Genomic DNA, 20,905 nt, shown 5'->3' on the forward strand with positions numbered 1-20,905 from the left:
AACCTAGGTCATGACCCAAAACCATTCTCAACTTCATCCACTTGTCCAAACTTGATTGGTGCATCATTTTTTATTAATTACTATTTCTCTCATCAATTGAATTACTCAAATACTTTTTATAATTAAAATTATAAGAAAAAATAAATACACAATATTTTTTTAAAATAATTTTCTGAACATCCCAATATAAGTTTTATTAAAAATAGATTTTGTTTAAAAAACACATTTTTAATATAAAATAAATATATATTTAATAAAAGTAGGTTTGCGTTGGGTTGTTAATAGGAATGAAAGGTTGAGTTGTGTAAATTCAAGAAAGAGAAATTAGTTTTTTATTAAAGGTTGGGTTGAGTTGGGTTGTGAATGAGGATAGTCTAAGGGCTATACCAGAGGCGGAACTATAGTGTTAGAAGTCATGGCATGGGCTACGGCTCAACCCCGTATCCGTAGTGTTTTTTTCAGGCTTTATACAAAGGACACCCCTAAAAAATACGAGGATACCCTTAACAAAAAAATAGGAAACTTGATATTACTAAAATCCCATTTTTTTATAAGCTCGAACATTTTACAAACCGAAAACTTCTAGAAGAATTCAGCCCGAGTGAAAAAAAAAACAAGCCCAAATTTTAACATTAATAGAATTGAAAGTAGGCCCTAAATATAATTGATAATGTTAGCCCAAGACCCAAATACTAATCTATTAAGTATTTGTTTTACTTTATTTATTACTGTTTTTTTATTACTGTATGATTGCATGATAAAAAAATATTTCGGAATTCCTCTAAATTAATAGGCTAGCTCTGTCACTCGGCTACACACCCATATAAAAGAGCAATACACAAGTACAAGCTATTGTATATGATGGTTGAGGCATGTTTTGGTACACAGTACTCTTAACCTAAAGTGAGAAGTAAAGTGATGATATGAGTACAAAGTGGTGATATGCAACACACAACATTCATATATAACTACACAATGTGTTATACTAGCACTTTGATATTTGCATATCATTACTTTGTAGTTATGTCAGCACTTTGTTTTCCTATGTGTATTTGATCCAGCCTCTACGATGATACACGACCAAATACATATAAGTAGCATATGATATGTATATTAGCATATTCCCTAAAATGGGTAGCTTCCAATCATAAAAACAAATCGAATAGAATATCCAATCAGGATCTACTCACACATCTTTCAATAATAAAAATATATAGAGAAGTGGGAGCCTTTAATGTTAGAAGTTGTAGGTATCAGTTGCCTTTTAACTGCCTACAAAATTTCAAATCCTCCCCAATTTCTTGGTTCATAAATCCATCACACATACACATGTGGGTGTCCCTTTAATTGCTTCCATCTTCTACAACATTATTCTTCAAATCTCATCAAAATATGAACTCCAGAAATGGGTCTGTTTGGAAGAGAAGATCTAAAGAGATCTCCACCAATGACAACACAACACGTCACAAGAAACACAACAACACCAAGATTGTTGATCACAAGACCAGAACAGAGTACCCTTTATTGAGATTTGATGAATTACCAGAGTACATGAAGGATAATGAGTTTATTTTGAATCATTACAGAGCTGATTGGCCTTTGAAACAAGCACTTTTTAGCCTGTTTCGTTGGCACAATGAAACACTAAATGTATGGACGTAAGTATCATCTTTCTTTCTTTCTTTCTTTCTCGATCACATCACATTATTATTGTTTTATATTTTATGGGTGTTTCATGAATTTGTTCTTAATTGACTATTTGTTCAAAAAGATTCAGGTATCGTTGGATTTATGTAGCCAATGATATCTAGATCAAGCGGTGGAAGACTTGCATTTCTCTTGAGAGATGCAGGTTTAACTCCCACTTGGTGTGGAGGCATTGGTGGGCAATGATTGGAGACCCAGGAAACCTGGGTTCGATCCTTGAGCCAAACGGGTTTTAACGGTAATTTCACTTTCGTGCCTACAGAGACGGGTGGGGTACCGGGTTTTCCCCGGAATTGGTGGTGGACTCGGGTTACTCTCGGAGTACTCCGTTTGATCCGGTGGGTGCCCCGAGAGTGTTCGGGATTGATTCTGTTGGCCGGCCGTTAAAAAAAATTGTAGGATTTATTTATGTGGGTAGGATGCTAGTTTAAATAATCTTGAAATATTATTTCACTTGAATGTTACTGACTGGGAGCTAGACTTGTTGGATTTTGGTGATTTGATTTAAGTTTCAAATTTTTTTGGGGGCATGTTTGATGATTCATTTTAGGGAATGCTGTACAATATGCATAAATACTTGTATCTTCCTTTGCCGAGCACTTCTGGTCACCACGTTTGTTCTTCATCAGAAGGGTGATCCATTTGCCAGGGTGATCTCAGGTGTCCGGGCCTTTGCTTTTAAGAAAACTTGCATTATGATTTTTTTGGGTGTTGATGTTTTGTGGGTGTCCCCTTGGTTTCAAAATTTCATCTTTGTTAGGTTGTCTACTATGAGAAAATGATTATGTTTTGTTTCTTTATGAACTTGTACAATGTGCATAAGTAGTTGTACTTTGACTTTTCTTCATTCCAGTTAAGTTGGAGAGTGCACCTGTTGTTGATGTTTTGTGGGTACCCCCTTGGTTTCAAAATTTCATTTCTGTTAGGCTGCCAACCATGAGAAAATGATTTATGTTTTTTTCCTTTATGAACTTGTACAATGTGCATTAGTACTTGTACTTTGATCATGACTTTTTTTTATTGATTGTATGATGAGAACATTAAAAAATTCAGGTTTTCACAGGTTTGAGTAACATGGGTTATGAGCTTGAATCTGTCCTTAGCATTGTTATTCTTTGTTTAAAAGAATAAACGCTATTCGCATCATATCAAAAAAAGTAATTAAATATATATGTTTGTGTAAATAGTGACAAAAATAAAAAAATATATAGTTAAAATCTCAAAAATCTTGTGGCCAAAATATATAAATATAAACTGAAAGTAAAAATGAAATTAATGTACTGTTTACAGGAAGTGTGATATGCACCATGATCCTTTTTTTATTCTTTTTTTAATCACGCTAAAGCATCTGCTGATAACCAACATGCATTTGTCCCCTTCGCCTTCGACACCTTTGGCTCCCTAGCTCCAGAAGCTATCCGTTTGTTGACTAGGGTCCAAAAGGTTGTCCACAGCAGTTGCTCATCAACAGGGGGCAGGGGTTTGTCTTTAATATGCTAGGGTTTGCTATTCAGAGATGGGTAGCGGCGCAGCTTGTTACTCGCTTACCTGCGATATTGATGTAACTCGGCCAAATTTTATATATAAATCAATATTAAATCAAAAAGTTTTAATAAAAAAAAATTTATTTATTTATTTATTTTTGGGTATAATACTAGCAGTACTCTGACATTTTTTTTGGCTATTTGTTTTTTTCATGTGTAGGCATTTAATTGGATTTGTTGTATTCTTGGGATTGACCGTTACAAACTTGATGCATGTGCCTCAAGTTTCAGATTTCCTCAATTTATTAACTTGGTATGTAAAGATTCTTTTTCTCTCCTTTTCATTTTCATAAATCATGATTTAGTTCAAGGTTCGGTGAGTCCGTTGATCCTTCGGCGACGAAAAATTGATTGTCAGTAGAGTAGTTGAATCGAACGTGTAAAAAACAAAAATTCTATGGCAGGATACATCATCATCATACTCAGTAAATCTTACCAATAGCAAAGCTAAGGTAAGGTCTGAGAAGGGTAGGATGTAGACAGCCTTACCTCTACCACGTAGTATTAAAGAGGCTGCTTCCAATGAGACCCCCGACTCGATATGGATGGATACATAATTTTATTAAATAGTTTGACTATTATTTTGTTCTTGATCCTTGTTAGTTGTTAAAGTGTCTTAAAAATCCTTAAATGTTCACATATTTGAAGAATATTGTGACCCATAACCTGCTGTCAATAACTGGAAAGAAATCATTGATTATCCAAATAAAGAATCTTCAAACAGGTTGTAAAACATGTTAAGGAAGGTTCTCTTTTTTATTGATGTTGAATTGTTGATAATGGTTTTCTTGACAAGTTGTAGTGCATTTTTATATTGTTGCGTCGGTTTTAACTTGTATGAAATTTTCAGGTCTTTCCCATTAAGCGCAGGCGGAAATGCCTCACATAGTTCGATCATGGTATGTGGTTGTTTGACCCTTCGGTTCTGTTTCATAATGAGATACATTTTGACTTTCAAGGTCAAACTAGTACTTTTGAGGATCTAGATATCTTAGTTTTTGATAAAAACAAAGGGTACCATGCCAAATGTTATGGACTAAATTACAAAAAGGCCATCTGTTTTTGAGCTTTGCAATTGAGAAACTCATAAATTCCACAATTCTGTTTGGTCACTTGACACATCAGCAACACCCACACACTTTTACAAATGGCGTGGTGGTCCATTGGCAAAGGCAAAGTCATTAAAACACATAGGTTGGGAAAGGGAAGGTCTTGGGTTCACGTCCCACAGAAGAAAGAGGATTAAAGAAATTAGCCATTCAAAAAAACACCCACACACTTTTCCCAAGCGGTCCGCAATTCACATCTTACAAACGTCCTTACATTTCCACACCCTTTGGCATGATCTGTCATGTGGCGGTCCAGTCAGCAATGAGACATTTGTTTAAAATAGGTGTAGTGGTATAATGCCCCATCCAATAGTTACCCATTTTTTTTTCTTTTAAAATTAAAACTAATAATATTTCATTAAATAAAAAAATTATATTGCTAAAAAAATTAAAAAAAAAAAACGAAAAATGCTAAAAATAAAACGTAAAATCTAAAGTCCGTATTTGTCACGGATTTGTTGCCGACGCATTTCCGCTAGGATCAACGTGTCTCCTACGAGGTGATCGATCGGTTTAGACAAAATTTTTATGTCTTTCTCCATTTGCCTAGATTCTTCAAGCGCAACAAATTTTTTTGTTTCCGGCGTTTCTTTCTTGCATTGTCTCAAAACGCCTATGACCGAGGTCTCGAATGTCTTGTAGGTGTCGGTTCATCTCTTCGCAATCTTGCTTCATTTCGAAATTTGCCGAAGACATCTCCGCCTTTCCCTCTTTTTTCCCACTTCTTCTAACGGGCGGTCGGGCCAACTCCACTTCCTCATCCTCGTCGTCCAAATTAATGTTTAAGTAGACGTTTCGAGCATCGGAAGTGGGTGTTTCCGGATCAACCGAGGATGATGTTTTGGACTGTTTTGCTTTACGTCTGCCCGTAGTTGTCATGCTCGGTACGTTAGACCATTTAGGACTTTCTCGTAGAAGCTCCCAACAATTCAAGTATGTGAAAACGCCTCTCATTTGGTCGTACTCCTCCAACTCTGTTGTTAATATATTCCCGTCATTTTGGGTGGCAGCGTTGGAAAACTACGGGTGGTCTAATATATTATAAATAAATATAATGTAACTAAAAAAGATTTAAAAAAAATAATATTATATAATTGATGCAAAAATCTTAAGATTTGAACATTAGAAAATTTAAAACATTACATCCTATATTTTTGTATAAAGTTTGATAACTTAAAAGTTATATAAAACAGATTTATTTAACTTAATAAAAAGTTAGTCTAATTGATTTTTGTAAAAGTTTAGTAAGTTTCTTTTATCTAAGAAAGAATTTCTCATTTAAATGAACAAAATTGATCAACTAAAACTGAATCTATCTACTTGGGAATAACCAGTGGTGTTGGCGAGTTAGATTAAGTTTAGGGTAATAGGAGGTCGGGGGTTCAGTCCTCATGGTATGCAAATTTAGTCGTTCCTGACTCTAGACCCAAAAACTAGACAAGGACCAGCGCAACAATGGGCGGTCCTCGGTCCTTGGCCTCCCGTCCATAATGTGCCACATGGGTGTTCTTGAGTTCAAAACCTCCACATTGCTAATGGTCTTAGAGCCAAAATTTAGTTATGATTGTTTTGAATTTAAAGCATAGATACCTTTGAGTGTAAAAGTCAATTTTTTTTGTTTCTAAATTTCCATGGTGCTTTGTTACAGGACACACCAAAACTCATTGACTTGAAGCACGAATCACCGCTAGATATGGAGATCGAAACACCACTAGTGGCGGTTACACAGTGGCCATTCTACGTGTTCTTAGGCGGATCAATGTTCTGCCTCCTCTCCAGCAGCACCTGCCACCTGTTTGGCTGCCACTCGCACCACCTAAACCTCCTACTCCTCCAAATGGATTATGTTGGCATAACCATCATGATCATTTCCTCATTCTTTCCCCCAATCTACTACATTTTCCAGTGCGCACCCGTCTGGCAATTCGTGTACCTTGGTGGCATCACAATCATGGGCGTTTTTACCGTTATAACCCTACTGTCACCAGCTCTGTCAACTGGGAAGTTTCGTTCTTTTCGGGCTTTTCTCTTCATGGGAATGGGCCTGTTTGGGCTCATACCCGCTGTCCATGCTGTCATGATGAACTGGCACGCGCCTCAGAGAAATGGAATATTGGTGTATGAAACAATGATGGCGCTTTCGTATTTGACGGGTACTATGTTTTATGTTACTAGAATCCCAGAAAGATGGAAGCCGGGTTGGTTTGATCTTGCGGGTCATAGCCATCAGATCTTTCATTGTTTTGTGATAATGGGTGCATTGGCTCATTATGGTGCTGCACTTGTGTTTCTTGAGTTTCGAGGTCAAGTCGGTTGCTAGTGATGCGAAACTGTTTAGGTCCTATTCGTTTTGATCGGTTAATATTTTCGGTTTCAGGTCTATTTATATGAAGTTGTAGGATGAAGATGAGATTGTGAGTCCAGTCTAATGTTGTGAAAGTGGGCACACTTAATTTCTTTTATTTTTTGCCAATATTTTTGGTGATTTATATTGTAAAATTGTTGTATCATGTGAAGTATAAAACTCTATAGTTGTAACTAATTGTATGGATAGAATGTTATGCATGTGTAGATCAATATGCTCATCCCTATGATATTGGTACCGATACGACATCTATACAGTAGCGATCTCATCCCTAAGAGCAACCATACATTATATTTGATAGTTAATCATCTGAAATTTTCATCCATTTCATTAAAAATACACTAAACGTGACATATGTGCTTAAATCATAAAATGTCATCCATGTGGGAATAGGTGTTCGGAAATCACACCAACTAATATAGGTGACAAAGGGTATAACTAGTCCATACATCCATGTGGGAATAGGTGTTCGGACAAATCACACTAACCCATCTCTGGTGGTAACATGTTTATTAACTTTTTTGAAGGATTGATTCATACGCTTCCATGGTCGTACATATCTCTCTTGTGGTAACATGTTCATTAACTTTTTTGTAGGATTGATTCACACGCTTCCATGGTCGTACCTATCTCTCTTGTGGTAACATGTTCATAAATTTTTTTTGTAGGATTGATCCATACGCCTCCATGGTCGTACAAAATGTACCATGGTTGCCAGTGGCGGAGGCAGACATTTTTTTCTTATGGTGTCATTTTTTATGGATACCTCGGTTTATAATAACCCGGAGTCGAACTTTTTGGATCGGTTCGGATCTAGTCAGGTCAAATCACATAATAAAAGCAAATATCATAGTAAAAATACAATGTCATTGAATAAAAACACATAATAAAATTACAAAGTCATTTGAAATAAATAAAAAAATGGATTTAATAGTTGCTCTGGACGTATTTTCATGTTTTGAAAACGATTCATAATGTTTGCAATGACAACTTGCAAAAAATACCTCTTTTTCATTATAACAAACAAGTGCACGCATCATTCAAATGATCATCATACATCCTATTAGGCTAAACAATTGAAACAAAACCAATTAGACATTGGTCTATAATGCTTACTGGATTAGAAAAAATTAAAATTAAGCATGGACCTTTAATGATTTAAAGTATACAAATTAAATTCAAGTAACTGGGCTTAATTTTTGAAATATAAATTTGTTTATTGTGTAATTCTTTTAGAAGAAAACAAAATAATGGTGTCGTTTGTAAAAAGGACAATGGTGTCGCTCGTAAAAAAACAATGGTGTCGCTCGAATTTTCATATTATACGTTGTATTTGCTGTACCACATTCAATGGTGTCGGACGACACCGTTGTTCAAAGTGTGGCTCCGCCACTGATGGTTGCTCCTCGAGTCGAGCACTTAAATTCAAGACACCATCAGTCACAGTCACAGATGGTGCCACGTCGAGTAGCGGAGCTTGAACGAAAGTTCAGTGGGCCGCCCGGACTCTCAAAATTTAAATCAGTGGGGGCCGAACTCTTAAAAATCCAATATTTTACACTACAAAATTTTGGTAAAGTTTATACTATGAGCGAAAAATCAGTGGAGCCCTTCACAGAAATGTGTCTTGTAAACTTTGTAAGGATGTGTAGCATATGAGCATGTAAACTTGTATACTCGTAAGCTTGTAGAGTTGTAGACCAGCAAACTTGTAAACATGCAATCCTGTAAACTTGCAATCCTGTAAACATGTAACTGGTAAGCTTGTAAACTCGCTATCTTATACACTTGTAAAATAATAAATATGTTGCAAAACTTGCAAACTTTTAAAATGATATTTTCGTAAAGCATATCTTAAAAACATGTTGAAATACTTTTAACATCCAAAACATTTGTTCGTAAAGAATCATAATATCATTTATAAACGAAATACCATAATCGATTTCATAACCCAGGATCCGGATCCGTACCTATCACTTGATTTCATGACGGTTTATGTGATTTGTTATTTGTGATCATTGACGGGTTTTTTTGCAAACTAAGTGTAACTGGTTAAGTGTTTAGATCTTAAAGATGAAATCTTTTAAACCATATACATATATAACTTAATTAAAAGAGAATCACATAATTGTAACCAAGGGAAAGGTTCAAGACCTTGAGGGGCAGATGGATATGTATGAGGAGATTCGTGAGCTGGATGACAGTGCTATGCATCAGATGCCCAAGAGGATGAACTTTTTTCAAGGGGTTCACTTTTATAAATGTTCCAATATCATATGTCCGAACATATTAAAATACGGGTCGGTTCGACGGTTCGGGTCGGGTAAGATTTATCACATAATAAAAATACGATACAATAATGAAAAAAATCGTCTTGATAAATTTAAAAACATGTAATGTAAATAAGATGGTATTTACGAATAAAAAAACATACCTATAGTTGTTCTCTACGGAGTTTCATCTTTGGAAAACATTACATTACATTCTCGATCAAAACTTGTTGTAAGAACTCCCTTTCAATGTAGCTATTGCTACAACAAATATGCGACCAAGTATAGTGGAGGGACTGGTTAGGCAAAAGGCTTCACGAGTCTCATTTTGCCTAACCCAGGTTACGAGTCCCCCTACGTATGCAATACGTAGGGTTGGATCACTTCTCTTATCAATTGCTTGGAATTCAAGGCCGAGGATGACTCAACCCAGATTCTATGCATGCAATGTGATAGTTGTATTGAACGCGAAGGATATAATATGCAAAGTGCATATCCTAGAGAGAGTTAGAGATTTCGGAATGTTTTGTCAACTGACCAGGTGTGGTCATTTATAGAGAAGGGTAATCCTTGAATATGAAACCTTTGACTAAGTGATCCAGGTATGTAGAGAGGGGGTTGCCCGTTTTGGAGGATTGAAGGCTTTAACCTACGGATAAAAGAGTGTCTCATCCCACATGTTTATCTTTTACGGCTAAGCGAGGATGTCACACGTAAAGTGTGATGGGACGTGACCCTGCCCTATGCTTTTTGCTGTTCACCACAATTGGGTCGTTGGTTGAACCCTTTTAACCTTTTAACCTTTTGAGCTATATTGTATTTAAGTTAGTTTCTTAAACTTGAGCTACCTACGTCATCAGCCCCCCAAGTCAGAGGTGTTTGGGTGTAAGCTCAAAGGTTTCTGACTTTTGTGCAATATTTTTTATTAGCTAAAAGGCTTCAAGGCTTCAAGGTTTACCTTTTTCAAGGCTTTTGGGCAGTATTATTTTGAATTTGACTGGACAACTTGATTTGACATGTTGACAGTCATTCAGGGGGCGATTGTCTGCCCTATGTATTGTAACCGCTGTTTTTTGAATTTATTATCCCTTTCACTTCTCATTTAACTTTAATCATCATTTTTCTTTAACATTTCTCACAACCAGAATCCCTTCATTCTCTCTTTTCCGCTTCACAGGTTAGTTTTTTTCTTTTTACTTTTGCTTGATTTTCCTTGATCATCCCTTGGAACGTTGGGTGCGAGGAAGGACACGGGTAAAACTTTTTCTAAATTGACACAAGAGGAAGTTGATTCCTTCTGTGAACAATGGGGTGTTGATCCTTCCGTTAATCCGGTGGCCCCGGGTTGCGATAAAACCGTTGATCAATGTCCTACCGGTTCTATTGCTATGTGCTGTCGTCACTTTGAGTTTTCAAATCTTCGATACCCTTTTTCTGTGTTTGTTCTGAATGTGCTTGAATATTATCGTGTTTCTTTTGGGCAATTACATCCTTAAAGGGTTTCTAGGGTTCTTCACTTTGAAGTTTTATGGCGTGCCCTAGGTTATGATCCTAATTTGTTAATGTTTAGACGATTTTTTCGTTTGGCCAAAAATGGCGACTGGTTTACGTTTGAAATGTCCTAGATTGATGTGTCTTTGATTTCTTCACTTGTCCTTACCCTTGGGTCCTGAAAAGATCGATTCTTTTAGGTCTCTGAGTCAGTTGTTCCTTTTAAGATGGTGTGGAGGCATCCAGATGCTGTTTTAAACGAACTTGACCTTCCGAGTCTGAATTGAATGAGGGGATGTTAAAAGCCCTTAGGGCTTGTCCTTCTCGGCTTCGTCAGTTTCCTGAACATCTTTTGGTTTTTACCGGTGTTAGTGTTTTGTGGGATAAGCCAAATCGAGACCTTTCGTTCATGAGGGGTGGTCATGGTATGTATTTTGGCTTTTCCATTCCTTGTCTTTTTATGTTTATTTTGTCTGATCTTTTATTTGTTGTGTGCAGTTATGTCTGCTTTGGATTTCATTAAGTCGGATGACACTTCTGATGTTGTTCTTGGGGATTCGGAAGCCATTGAGGGGGAAGATGCCATTACCAGGACTGCTGAGGGTAGATTGGTTCCCGGGGGGAGTATGTGAACGTTCCAAACGTTAAAGGCTTTATAAAGGTTAGTTCTACCAAGCCTTTGACCCGTCGTTCTTCTCGTCGCTTGAAGGGTCCGGGTCAATCGTCTGCTGTTGAGCATGTTGATCTTAGTGATGAGATTAAATTTCTGAGGATTAGGGTATTGAAGTTGAAGGAAAAAAGGAGTTGGCAGTTGTGACTGGGAAGAAAGGGAAGTCAAGTGGTAAAAAGGCTGTTGTTTCTGTTGCTGGAGGTTCCTCAGAGAGAAGTGGTGAAGAACCGGTGGAGGGGAATGCTGAGGATGTTTATGTTCCCAATTGGCAGGTTAAGGTTGAGGACAACTTAAAGTCCTATACTGTTTGTGAGGACGTGTTGAACCATTTTTCTCCTCCTATGGTTCGTAGTTCCAACTCATCGATGCAGGATGATGTGCTGATTTCGCGTATGTTGTTGGGTGTTTGTAATTTGGCTGCTATCCTTCCTGAAGGAGTCTCTCGTTTTCGCAAAAGAATGCACGAGTATGAGGAATTTTCGAAGAAAAGAGAGAAGACTAAGGCTTTAATGACAGCCATGAAAAAAGAGATTGAGGGCTTTGCTGAGAAGGAAAAATCTTAGGTGGTGAAAGTTCATGAGCTGACTAAGAGGCATGAAATTGAGCTAAGTAATGAGAAGAAAAGGATGGAAGCAGATCGGCTTCAGTTGAAGGCTGATAGGGAAGCCCTTAATGTTCAACAAAAGGCCTTTCTAGATGAGAAGGAAAGCTTGAACGCTTCCTTGTCCCAAGCTACTAGTGACAATCAATGGTTGATCGAGCATGGGTTTCAGTAGGTAGTTACCTATCTTATCCATTCAACTAAGTTTAATTCTACTCTTGGCGATGTTTACACAAAGCTCCTCAATCATGGCAAATATTTGGGTTTTGTTGCTGGTTACAACACTCAAGAATCTGGTCAGCCTCAGGAACAATCTTCTTTCTATCAGCCTCAAGCCTCAACCGTTTTTAAGGAAGCTGTTGTCACACCCTGACTTTTGTGGAAGCGTGATTTGGTGTGACTTGCTTAATATCATTGCATTCAACCATAACAAACAACTATATGATAAATCCAAGATGTTCATCCATTGATTAAGTTTTGAAACATTACAACAACATTGGTTTAACCCAAAAACACAGACTTCATATTCAGAATACAACACCAACAGGTTTAAGTTCCATAAGGACTTTTCAAAAGACACTAATGATAACTAAGCTTTGAAACATGTATCCTATCAAGGATAGGATACTCACTCTAAACCATTCGATACCGGATGACATCTTTTATTCCAGACAACACTTGAAACTTTAACGCCCGCCAGATCCATACTTAGTTTCCTGAAATACATGTAGTTTGAAAACATCAACAAAAGTTGAGCGAGTTCATGTGTGTTTTTGTGAATAAACCTTTGAAACATTTGTAAGTACGTTTGTATGTACTTGAAAACCCGGTATGAACGCAACAAGGAAAAACAGATCACCAATGGTTTGGAAGGCCATTGATATGTGTGACGTGATGCAGGAAAGCTCAAACCTAGCAGACTTGTCTCCGGCAATAAGACATAGTCACCACATGGTTCACTCGACGGACTCATGGGTGGGGCTCGCTACACCCAAATAGATCTATCACTAATGCCCCTCGGTCCTACAAAAGGATTGATGGCCTTAAGCGTCATACCCACCACTCACACGATCTAGGTGTACCCTTCCTTAGCTAACCATACCAAATAATAATGTTTGTAAACAGTTGTAACATGTACTTCACCCCCGAAGTTATAAAACCAAAAACCGTTAAGGGAAAAGGGGGAAACATGAACTCACAGTATTGCGTTCCTTATATCTAATGTAACTCGAAGCTTCTTCTAGAACACACGACTACCTACATGCGTACTACGGTCCATTAGACGATCGGGTCTTGCCTTGATTTAGTATTAGTTAGTGTCTTTGAGTTACGTTCTTTGTATCTTCAACATTATCCCATGTCATATAATTATTTGTTAAAATAGTAAATATTTTAACTTGAATTATATTTATTAAATTTTGAGATAATAGTTAAAACAATATATTAACTTGACACTTTCCACGTAATTATACATGTATTTCCTTCCCAAGGATGGGTGTATTTGTATTCGTATTCTTATACTTGTATATTTTTGCCATGTATTGGTGTCGTATTCCGGAGCGTATTTATACGTACGAAAATACGTATCTTTATTGTATTCATTAAGTATTCATATACTTAAATTTATATTAAACTTTCCGAAATATCATTTCTAATAAAAGTCCACCAATATATATTTCCAAAATATATATTCAAGAAATATTACTTAGAAAAATTATTTATAATTTTCACTTGGCAAAAATATTTGTATTTTCATATAAGTTCCAAAAATAATATATTTTCAAGTCTAACTTTAGAAAATATATATAAACTTGTTTTTATCCAAAATAATGTATTCAAGTTTACTCAAGAAAATATATATACTTCCCAAAAATAATATATCTTCTAAAAATTCCAAGTAAATATATATATATATATATATATATATATATATATATATATATATATACATTTTTATTCACCAAAAATCATATATTTCCTTCTTGTCAAAATATGATATAACTTTGTGATAATCATAAAAAATCATATTTTCATTTCCTTGTGTCCAAAATATTATTTACCAAAATATACTTGTGAATTAAGTTCCAGAATATTTTGTAAGTTACATTTTTTTGTTTGGTGTCAACAACATTTTGTCTATAACTTGTATCTTCATATCCCTGGAATTTTGGTAATATTTTGGATTGTAATTCTTGGTATTTTGATGAGTTATATTTTTTCAAATCCTAAAATAATATAACTAATGCACAAAGTATACAAATAATCACACACATGGTGTTATCTAAATATATATTTCCCAAATACATATTTAGTCACTTTTATTTATAAATACCAACCTCCAAGAATCATAACTTTTGTAGCAAAAATTATGGCAAAGTTTATGTAACAACTTGTTGTTGAAAATACATTTGTAAGTGCATGTTTATAAATATTTTTCTAAATATTTATATTTTTAGAAAATTTTACCATAGTTTCCCCTAAAAATGGAGGTTTCCATGCTTTTAAGCATATCATTTTCTTTTGTAAAAATCATCACAATCAATCCACAATCAACACTAGACAACCTTTACTTACCAATCTTGCCAAAATCATGCATATTCTACTACTTCATGAACTTGAAAGTTTGTGAAAATTTGTAGTAACTTGGTAGTGTGTTCATTGAGTTTAGTTACCCTTTAAAGTATGGTTGTTTATTTAAAAACATCATTCTTGAAGAATTTAGGTGTTTACAACTTGTAATCATGTTTTACAAAAATGTTTCTTTATGAAATTTTCTTGTTACACAAGTGTTTCTACACTTGTTTAACCACCAAAAATAGTGTTTGTTTATGTAAGAAGCAAGTTTTAACAAAACTTATATTTTTAACTCGGTTTCTTTAGAAATCATCCATAAAATTTCTAGATCTACAAGTATCACAACTTACTTTGATCATCATTTTTCAAGAAAAACAATTTATACTTCGAGTTCATGATTTACGTAAGGATGATCTATTGATTTCTTAACATAATCATCCTCTCATCTTGCTAAATCATGTTTTTAATCATGATCTAGCAAGATCATATAATGATCTACATCATTTACACAAGCAAACAACAATCATCAAGTATAACAACACATAAATAACATGATTTCTTCATGATTCCTTATAATTTTAAGCTTATGTTCATGTTTCATCTCCTTGTTTCTTAGTGTTCTTCAAGATCAACATTATGTATTATCTTTTAACCAATTGAAATAGATGTAAAATGGAGTGTATGATGTTCTTACCACTAGCTCAAGGCTAGGGATGATCAAGTGAAGAAAACAAGTGGATAAAAGCAAATGAAAGAGGTCCTTGAACTTCCAATGGCACCAAGCTTCCTAATACACCTTCTTACACCTTTGTATATATGTAGAATGGATGGAAGGGAAGTGAAATGGTGGTGGTGTTGTTGCTTGTTCTTGGCCGTGAGGTAAGAAGAGAGGAGGAAGATGGGTGAAGTGTGAAGTGTCAAGTGAGTTAGAGAATGATGAGTAATGAACTAGTGGTTATATAATAATTCTTCCAACATCATATCTTTTCTATATTTTATGTTCCAAAAAGCACCAACAAGATCTAATAAAATATGAGAAGAAAATCAAGTAGTGGGGACCACACTATGGCCATAGGAATGGGGGGGGGGGGGTCTAGAGTTAGGATGTAACCATATGATTAGTTTGTAGTTGAATTTCAAGTGTTAGTTAAGGATTTAGTTACTAGATATTTATGTAGTGTGTGTGTTATGATGTTCGGGGATCATAACTAGCTTAGTAATGTTAAAACAGTGCTTCTAGTGAAAATTTTTCGGGTAGTGTCCGGTTGTTTGGTCGGTTACCGGTTCGTTAAGGTGCTAAACTATGCAGTTTAGTGTGCTTTATGTACCCTTTTATGACAGTTTTGATTCCCGATACTTAGGAAAGCATTCAGGACCATTTTACCATATTTCTGCATGATAAAAGTATGTTAAAATGCTGATTTATGCTGAATTTTGCTGATTTTCTGCATAATTCTGCAGTTTATGTAAGTTTTAGGCACTTTCCAGCACTTAAACTATCAGTAGGAAGGCAGTTTTGTGATCCTTACTTTCCTACACACTATACTAGTGTAATACTTGGTTTCTGGCTCATTCTTGTGTCTCAATACCATGTCTGTCTATCTATCTACTGAACCGTCAGCATTATTCTGTTTTGCCGGATAACTGTGATAATTGTGGTTCGTGCATCATTTGAGTCAATAAGGTTCTCATGCAATAATGACATGACATTAAGCAATATATGATGCACATGTATGTATATGATAATAATCAGAGGTAATTCAAGTAATTAATTGAAATGTAGCACTGTCATTAAGCATTAATCATTGTCTAATAATCGTACGGATGTATGCAAATTTGACAGTTGTCACATTCTCCCCCTATTAAGAAAATTTCGTCATTGAAATTTGTACTACCTTAACTCCCTAAGGTTACATTATGCGTGTATGGATATATATAACACTAAGGTGAATAACCACGAATCTGAATCAAAATTTATTTTAATCAGGTGCACCCAAGGACTTATTATAACAATATGTACCCAACGGTAAAAGGTATGTGTTTTAGGATTTGATGTCAAAAGATACGAGACATATAGATGTATAGTCTAGTGTAATCTAGTTAACAGAGGTGCAACAAAGGAGTTTCGACCAATAGGATTTCAAACAATCGGTCACAATATGCAAATGAGTTTTCAGAAACAATAGTATCCACTATATGAACTCGAAATCAACAACTCGAATATGATAGTAACATGAAAATGATCTGTCAACTTCCGAATAAATGAATGAGTCAAATTTAGTGTGTTGTTAGTACTAAATCGCGAAAATACACCGAAATGAAATGCAAACGAATCTGGTGTATCATTGTCTTAGTCCGTAGTTGCATTAAGAATGTTTAATTGTTAAGTCAAATAAAAGTATGTGTAGTTTTGTGTGGAATGGTTGACCATGATTAGCACAAGCTACAAGTTCGTAATGACACCACAAGGTGTCGTAATGACATAATTCAATAATAGTGGTGACTGAACAAGTTCAACGTGTTTGAAATCAAATGAAAGTGTACTGAAACAATCCGAAGATTTGATTTACACAATGTCATAGAGTTTTCAATTGAATATGGAACATCAAAGAACTACTGTTTTTGATTGAAGATGAACAAGTAACAAATTCCGCAAGGCATTCGATTGTTAATGAAAGAATTGTTAGGAGGTACACTGGAATATAGAATGAATTTATGTACCATTGTGTTAACATACGATTGTGTTAAGGCTGCTTCAATTATGTTAAAACAAAACGGATTTAGAGCAAGTCAATAGATAAATAATTAAATCCGTGTATGAGATGCATAAATGAGATTAGCGCAGGCTTCAAATTTAGCGAAGGCATCACTTCAAAGTGTCGAAACCAACAAACGATTTAGTGGAGTCGTAGACCAAAGAAGTCTACTACGACTCGAAACAAAAGGAACGTTTGCAAAAATATATTTGAATATGATGCTCTCAATACATCATATGGTGTTTCAAACTGAATATGCGAAATGGACAAGTTCAAGTAATTGAACTTGGTTTCAGTATAACCTGACAATAAACATATGTATTGACAAGGGGATTTTGGCATGGTTACAAAGATAAACCATGTATGTAACTTGAAAGAAAAGAAGTTTCAAGAAAGTGTGTTGGCTTGATAGCAAAGGAGCCAACAATTACAATAATGTAGGTTATCGGAATCGCAAACCAAAAGTTAGCTTCAATAAATAATATTCGAACTTTGACGAAACGCTTTTTCCGAAATGAAACCACATACGTAACAAATGGTGCATGCGTGACATATGAATTCCAAGGAATGAAACAATGAGTATTCGCTATAATAAAGGAATGATCAAATATCGAGGCAAGTGAGTGTTCGCTCTCGCGGAGAAAATTAACGCGATGCAACTACCATTGGGAGGAGTAGAGATGCAAACATCTAATCGCTAGAAGCAAAAGTGGAAATTTCAATATAAGAAGTTTGAGTGCTTTATCTGCTTGGTTAACTGAAATAGCATATATGTCAGAATAATGGGGTTTGCTTGAGTTAACAGATGTGGTCCCTACGTGACAACCTTTAACGAGTTTTGACCTAAGTTCCCGAAGGTCCTAAGTACATGTTTTCTAGGTTCTCAAAATTCTGTATTCTGTGTAAAACTGTTTTGTGCATCGTGTAGGAAACACAGTTTCAATGCATGCTTGAAACAAATTGCTAACTTCAGTATGCTTTGGTATGCTTTTATCCTAAATTCACAGCTAATGACACTCGATCAACCATCAGTCTTAGAATAGTAGTTGGACCCTCATAGTTAGTTAAATAAATAATTTGTTAATCCTCAGCAAGAGTTATCGACTCTTTTTGGTTAGCTTGTTCGGTTCCGGGTAGTTGATGTTCTTTGGAAAACCATCGTCCTTCATCTTGACGAACAGTACTGAAACTCCTTAGGGCAAAAAGCTTGGCTTATAAATCCCCAATCTGGCAACTTCTGAAGCTGTGTTGACAAATCTTGTATCTCAGGAAGTGCAAGTCGATAGGGTTCCTTGGCTACAGACGTGGAGCCTGGAACCAAATCAATGCAAAATTCGACTTGTCGTTGAGGAGGTAATCCTAGCAAGTCTTCAGAGAAGACTTCAGGATATTCCCTTACCATAGGGATGTCTTCGAGCTTAGGTTCTTTGGATTCTTTGTTCACGATATGAACCAAGAAGGCAACATATCCCTTACATAAAAACTTCCGTGCCTTCAAATAACAATAATCCGTAGAGGCGTATCATGCTTCTCCCCATGAATCACGATCATATCTCCATTCGTCATCGGGATGCGAATAATCTTCTCTTGTCATATGATCTCAGCTCGGTTACTTGACAACTAATCCATTCTGACTACGACGTCGAAGCTTTCCAGCTCAACTGACAGAAGTTCTGACGAACCTCACGCTCTCCAAGCTCTATCACATCGCTTCTAATTACTTCGTTGGCTTCTACTAGCCTCCCATTAGCTAGTTCTATCGAGTTCGGGATATCTAAATTATTTGTTACTAAACCAAGTATACTCTTAAGCCCTAGAGGTACGAGGCTATAGTCGTTACTAGTATCAAACAACACTGATGCAAAGTATTGGTTAATAGGGAACGTACCAGCGACTTCGTTCGGACCCTAGCATGCTTCACAAGCTCCATTGTTGAATGCTCCTTCACGGTCTTGCTTAATCTCCCTTGGGCAATCTTTCCGAAGGTGCCCCACGTCACCGTAGTTAAAACACCCTTGTCTACGTTCTTGATTATCGCCATTTCTGCCCCGATAGTCACTGTTGTCGTTGTTTACTCCGTGTTTTCTACTACCAACTTGACCTTGATTTCCACGTCTCGTCCGGCGCCAACACATCTCCTTGCAGTGTCCCACTCTGCCACAGTTATCACACTTTTCATTTCTACATTGCCCGGTATGATGACGTCGACATTTTTCACACTTAGGTAGTTTTCCCATGTACTCTTTTCCCTTTTTGGCCTTGTTTTTGTTATTCGCCCGAACACCTCCTTGGAAAGCAATGAGCTTCCTTTTGTTCTTTCCAGTTGACTCCATCTGAGTTTCTATCTTCTCGTTAGGGGTCGAAAGTCTTTCCAATCTAAGTGCTTCCTTAGCGAGTGCCAAACTCATGATACTCACATCAATAGTTGTTGGTGGCGTTGATGCCGTCATTAAGCTCAGGGCCTGAGGCGCCAGTCCCCAGATGAATTGCTCCATCCCTTTCCACTCTGGTTCTACCAGGTATGGAACAACTCGCGACAAATCATGCAGTTTCTGTACGTATCCACCACCTTTGGTCCTTCCATCATCAGGTTCCGGAATTCAATTTCCAGCTTCTGGATCTCTATTTGAGAACAATGCTCCCTATGCATCATTTCTTTCAGCTCATTCCATGTCAAAGCATACGCAGCAGTCTCGCCTATTTTTGTACCCGAAGGTTCCACCATAACAGAGCCTTATCTTGAAACAATCCCGAAACATATGGGACTTGTTGCTCTGGCGTACATCTACTCATTCGCAAAGCAGAATCCATATTCTCGACCCATTTCACAAAAGCTACGGCACCTCCAGTGCCGTCGAAGTTCAGAGGCTTATAGTCTAAAAACTGTTTGTAGGTACAACCTGTACCCAAGCAATCATTATCACAGGAAGCATTAGCGAAGCACACTTGGAATTATCCAAACGTATTGTAATGTGTCTTAGGTGACTAAACATTATCGTTAGGTGGGTCATTCCTTGAAGTACTTTTGCTACGCTTGTAGCGAAGAACCTCGTGCCGAGCTATGGCTCGTGAGATAAGCGCTTGCCATTCTGCCTCGGTCAGCCGAATGATCTCTTGATGAGACATCTTTTAAGAAGAAGTTCGGATTGGTCAGGTCTCATTTGTTCAGGGAGTGTACATAGTTGTTTAGAGGTCATGTATACACACACACATTAAGTCATCATCTCAAATAATCAAACAATAGCACCATCATAGCATAATCAAGTAAATGGGAACATGTTTAATAAGGAGATAGCAAACAAGAATGTTGTTGATTTATATGCTTAATGAGAACATGACGATTGGGCTTTCAGTATTTACCGACCGCAATCACATTGTCTACAAAGTGTATCACATCAAAAGGGACACACGGTCACCCTACCCTTGTCCAATAAGTTTATTAGTGTACCAAAATCACATGGTCAAAAGTGGTCTTCAAAAGTCTCCACGATCTCGGCTCATTAGTAGTGTCTTTTCCCCAAAAGCAATGCAATCCGCATAAAACCAAAAGCCAACTATACTGTTGACTGAGGTGGAGAAGGGAAGGAAAGAAACTGTTAACGTGTGCGTGCTCCTCCTCGAGCTTGTATACACGTCGAAGTAAGTAACTGATCTGCTGCTTGATAGTAAAGAAACGAGCATCAAAACCTAAGAAAGGTGTAATAGCAGCAGGTGAGAGTGCAAAAAGAAGAACGTGATGAGGCGGAGGATCATAGTATACTGGTATAGACAGGGTGGAGGACGTAGTGTCAACTCATGCTCCAAACTCTGCGACTCAA

At 36.5% G+C, this 20,905-nt stretch overlaps 2 protein-coding genes across 2 annotated transcripts; one reads left to right on the forward strand and one right to left on the reverse strand.

The window, feature by feature from the left end:
- The first annotated feature begins 873 nt into the window (after nucleotides 1–873).
- Nucleotides 874–6,931, forward strand: LOC110879146 (heptahelical transmembrane protein 1). The gene is made up of 4 exons (XM_022127568.2): nucleotides 874–1,658; nucleotides 3,412–3,504; nucleotides 4,102–4,150; nucleotides 6,009–6,931. The coding sequence occupies exons 1-4, from the start codon at nucleotides 1,393–1,395 to the stop codon at nucleotides 6,678–6,680; spliced, it is 1,080 nt and encodes a 359-aa protein (XP_021983260.1). The 5' UTR covers nucleotides 874–1,392; the 3' UTR covers nucleotides 6,681–6,931.
- Nucleotides 6,932–18,994: 12,063 nt separating this feature from the next.
- LOC118479580 (cold shock protein 1-like) lies at nucleotides 18,995–19,582 on the reverse strand. The gene has a single exon (XM_035974181.1). It carries the CDS (start codon nucleotides 19,580–19,582, stop codon nucleotides 18,995–18,997), a length of 588 nt encoding a protein of 195 aa, XP_035830074.1.
- Nucleotides 19,583–20,905: the final 1,323 nt, after the last annotated feature.

This window comes from Helianthus annuus, chromosome 6, assembly GCF_002127325.2.
Source record: "Helianthus annuus cultivar XRQ/B chromosome 6, HanXRQr2.0-SUNRISE, whole genome shotgun sequence".
NCBI classification, from domain to species: Eukaryota; Viridiplantae; Streptophyta; class Magnoliopsida; order Asterales; family Asteraceae; genus Helianthus; species Helianthus annuus.

Excerpts from the sequence above, each read along its gene's own strand:
- LOC110879146 (XM_022127568.2), top strand. The coding sequence starts at position 1,393 with ATGAACTCCAGAAATGGGTCTGTTTGGAAGAGAAGATCTAAAGAGATC. Across the intron at positions 3,505-4,101 it reads TTCCTCAATTTATTAACTTG|GTCTTTCCCATTAAGCGCAG; the intron begins GTATGTAAAGAT and ends TGAAATTTTCAG. Across the intron at positions 4,151-6,008 it reads CCTCACATAGTTCGATCATG|GACACACCAAAACTCATTGA; the intron begins GTATGTGGTTGT and ends GCTTTGTTACAG.
- LOC118479580 (XM_035974181.1), bottom strand. The coding sequence starts at position 19,582 with ATGGAGCAATTCATCTGGGGACTGGCGCCTCAGGCCCTGAGCTTAATG.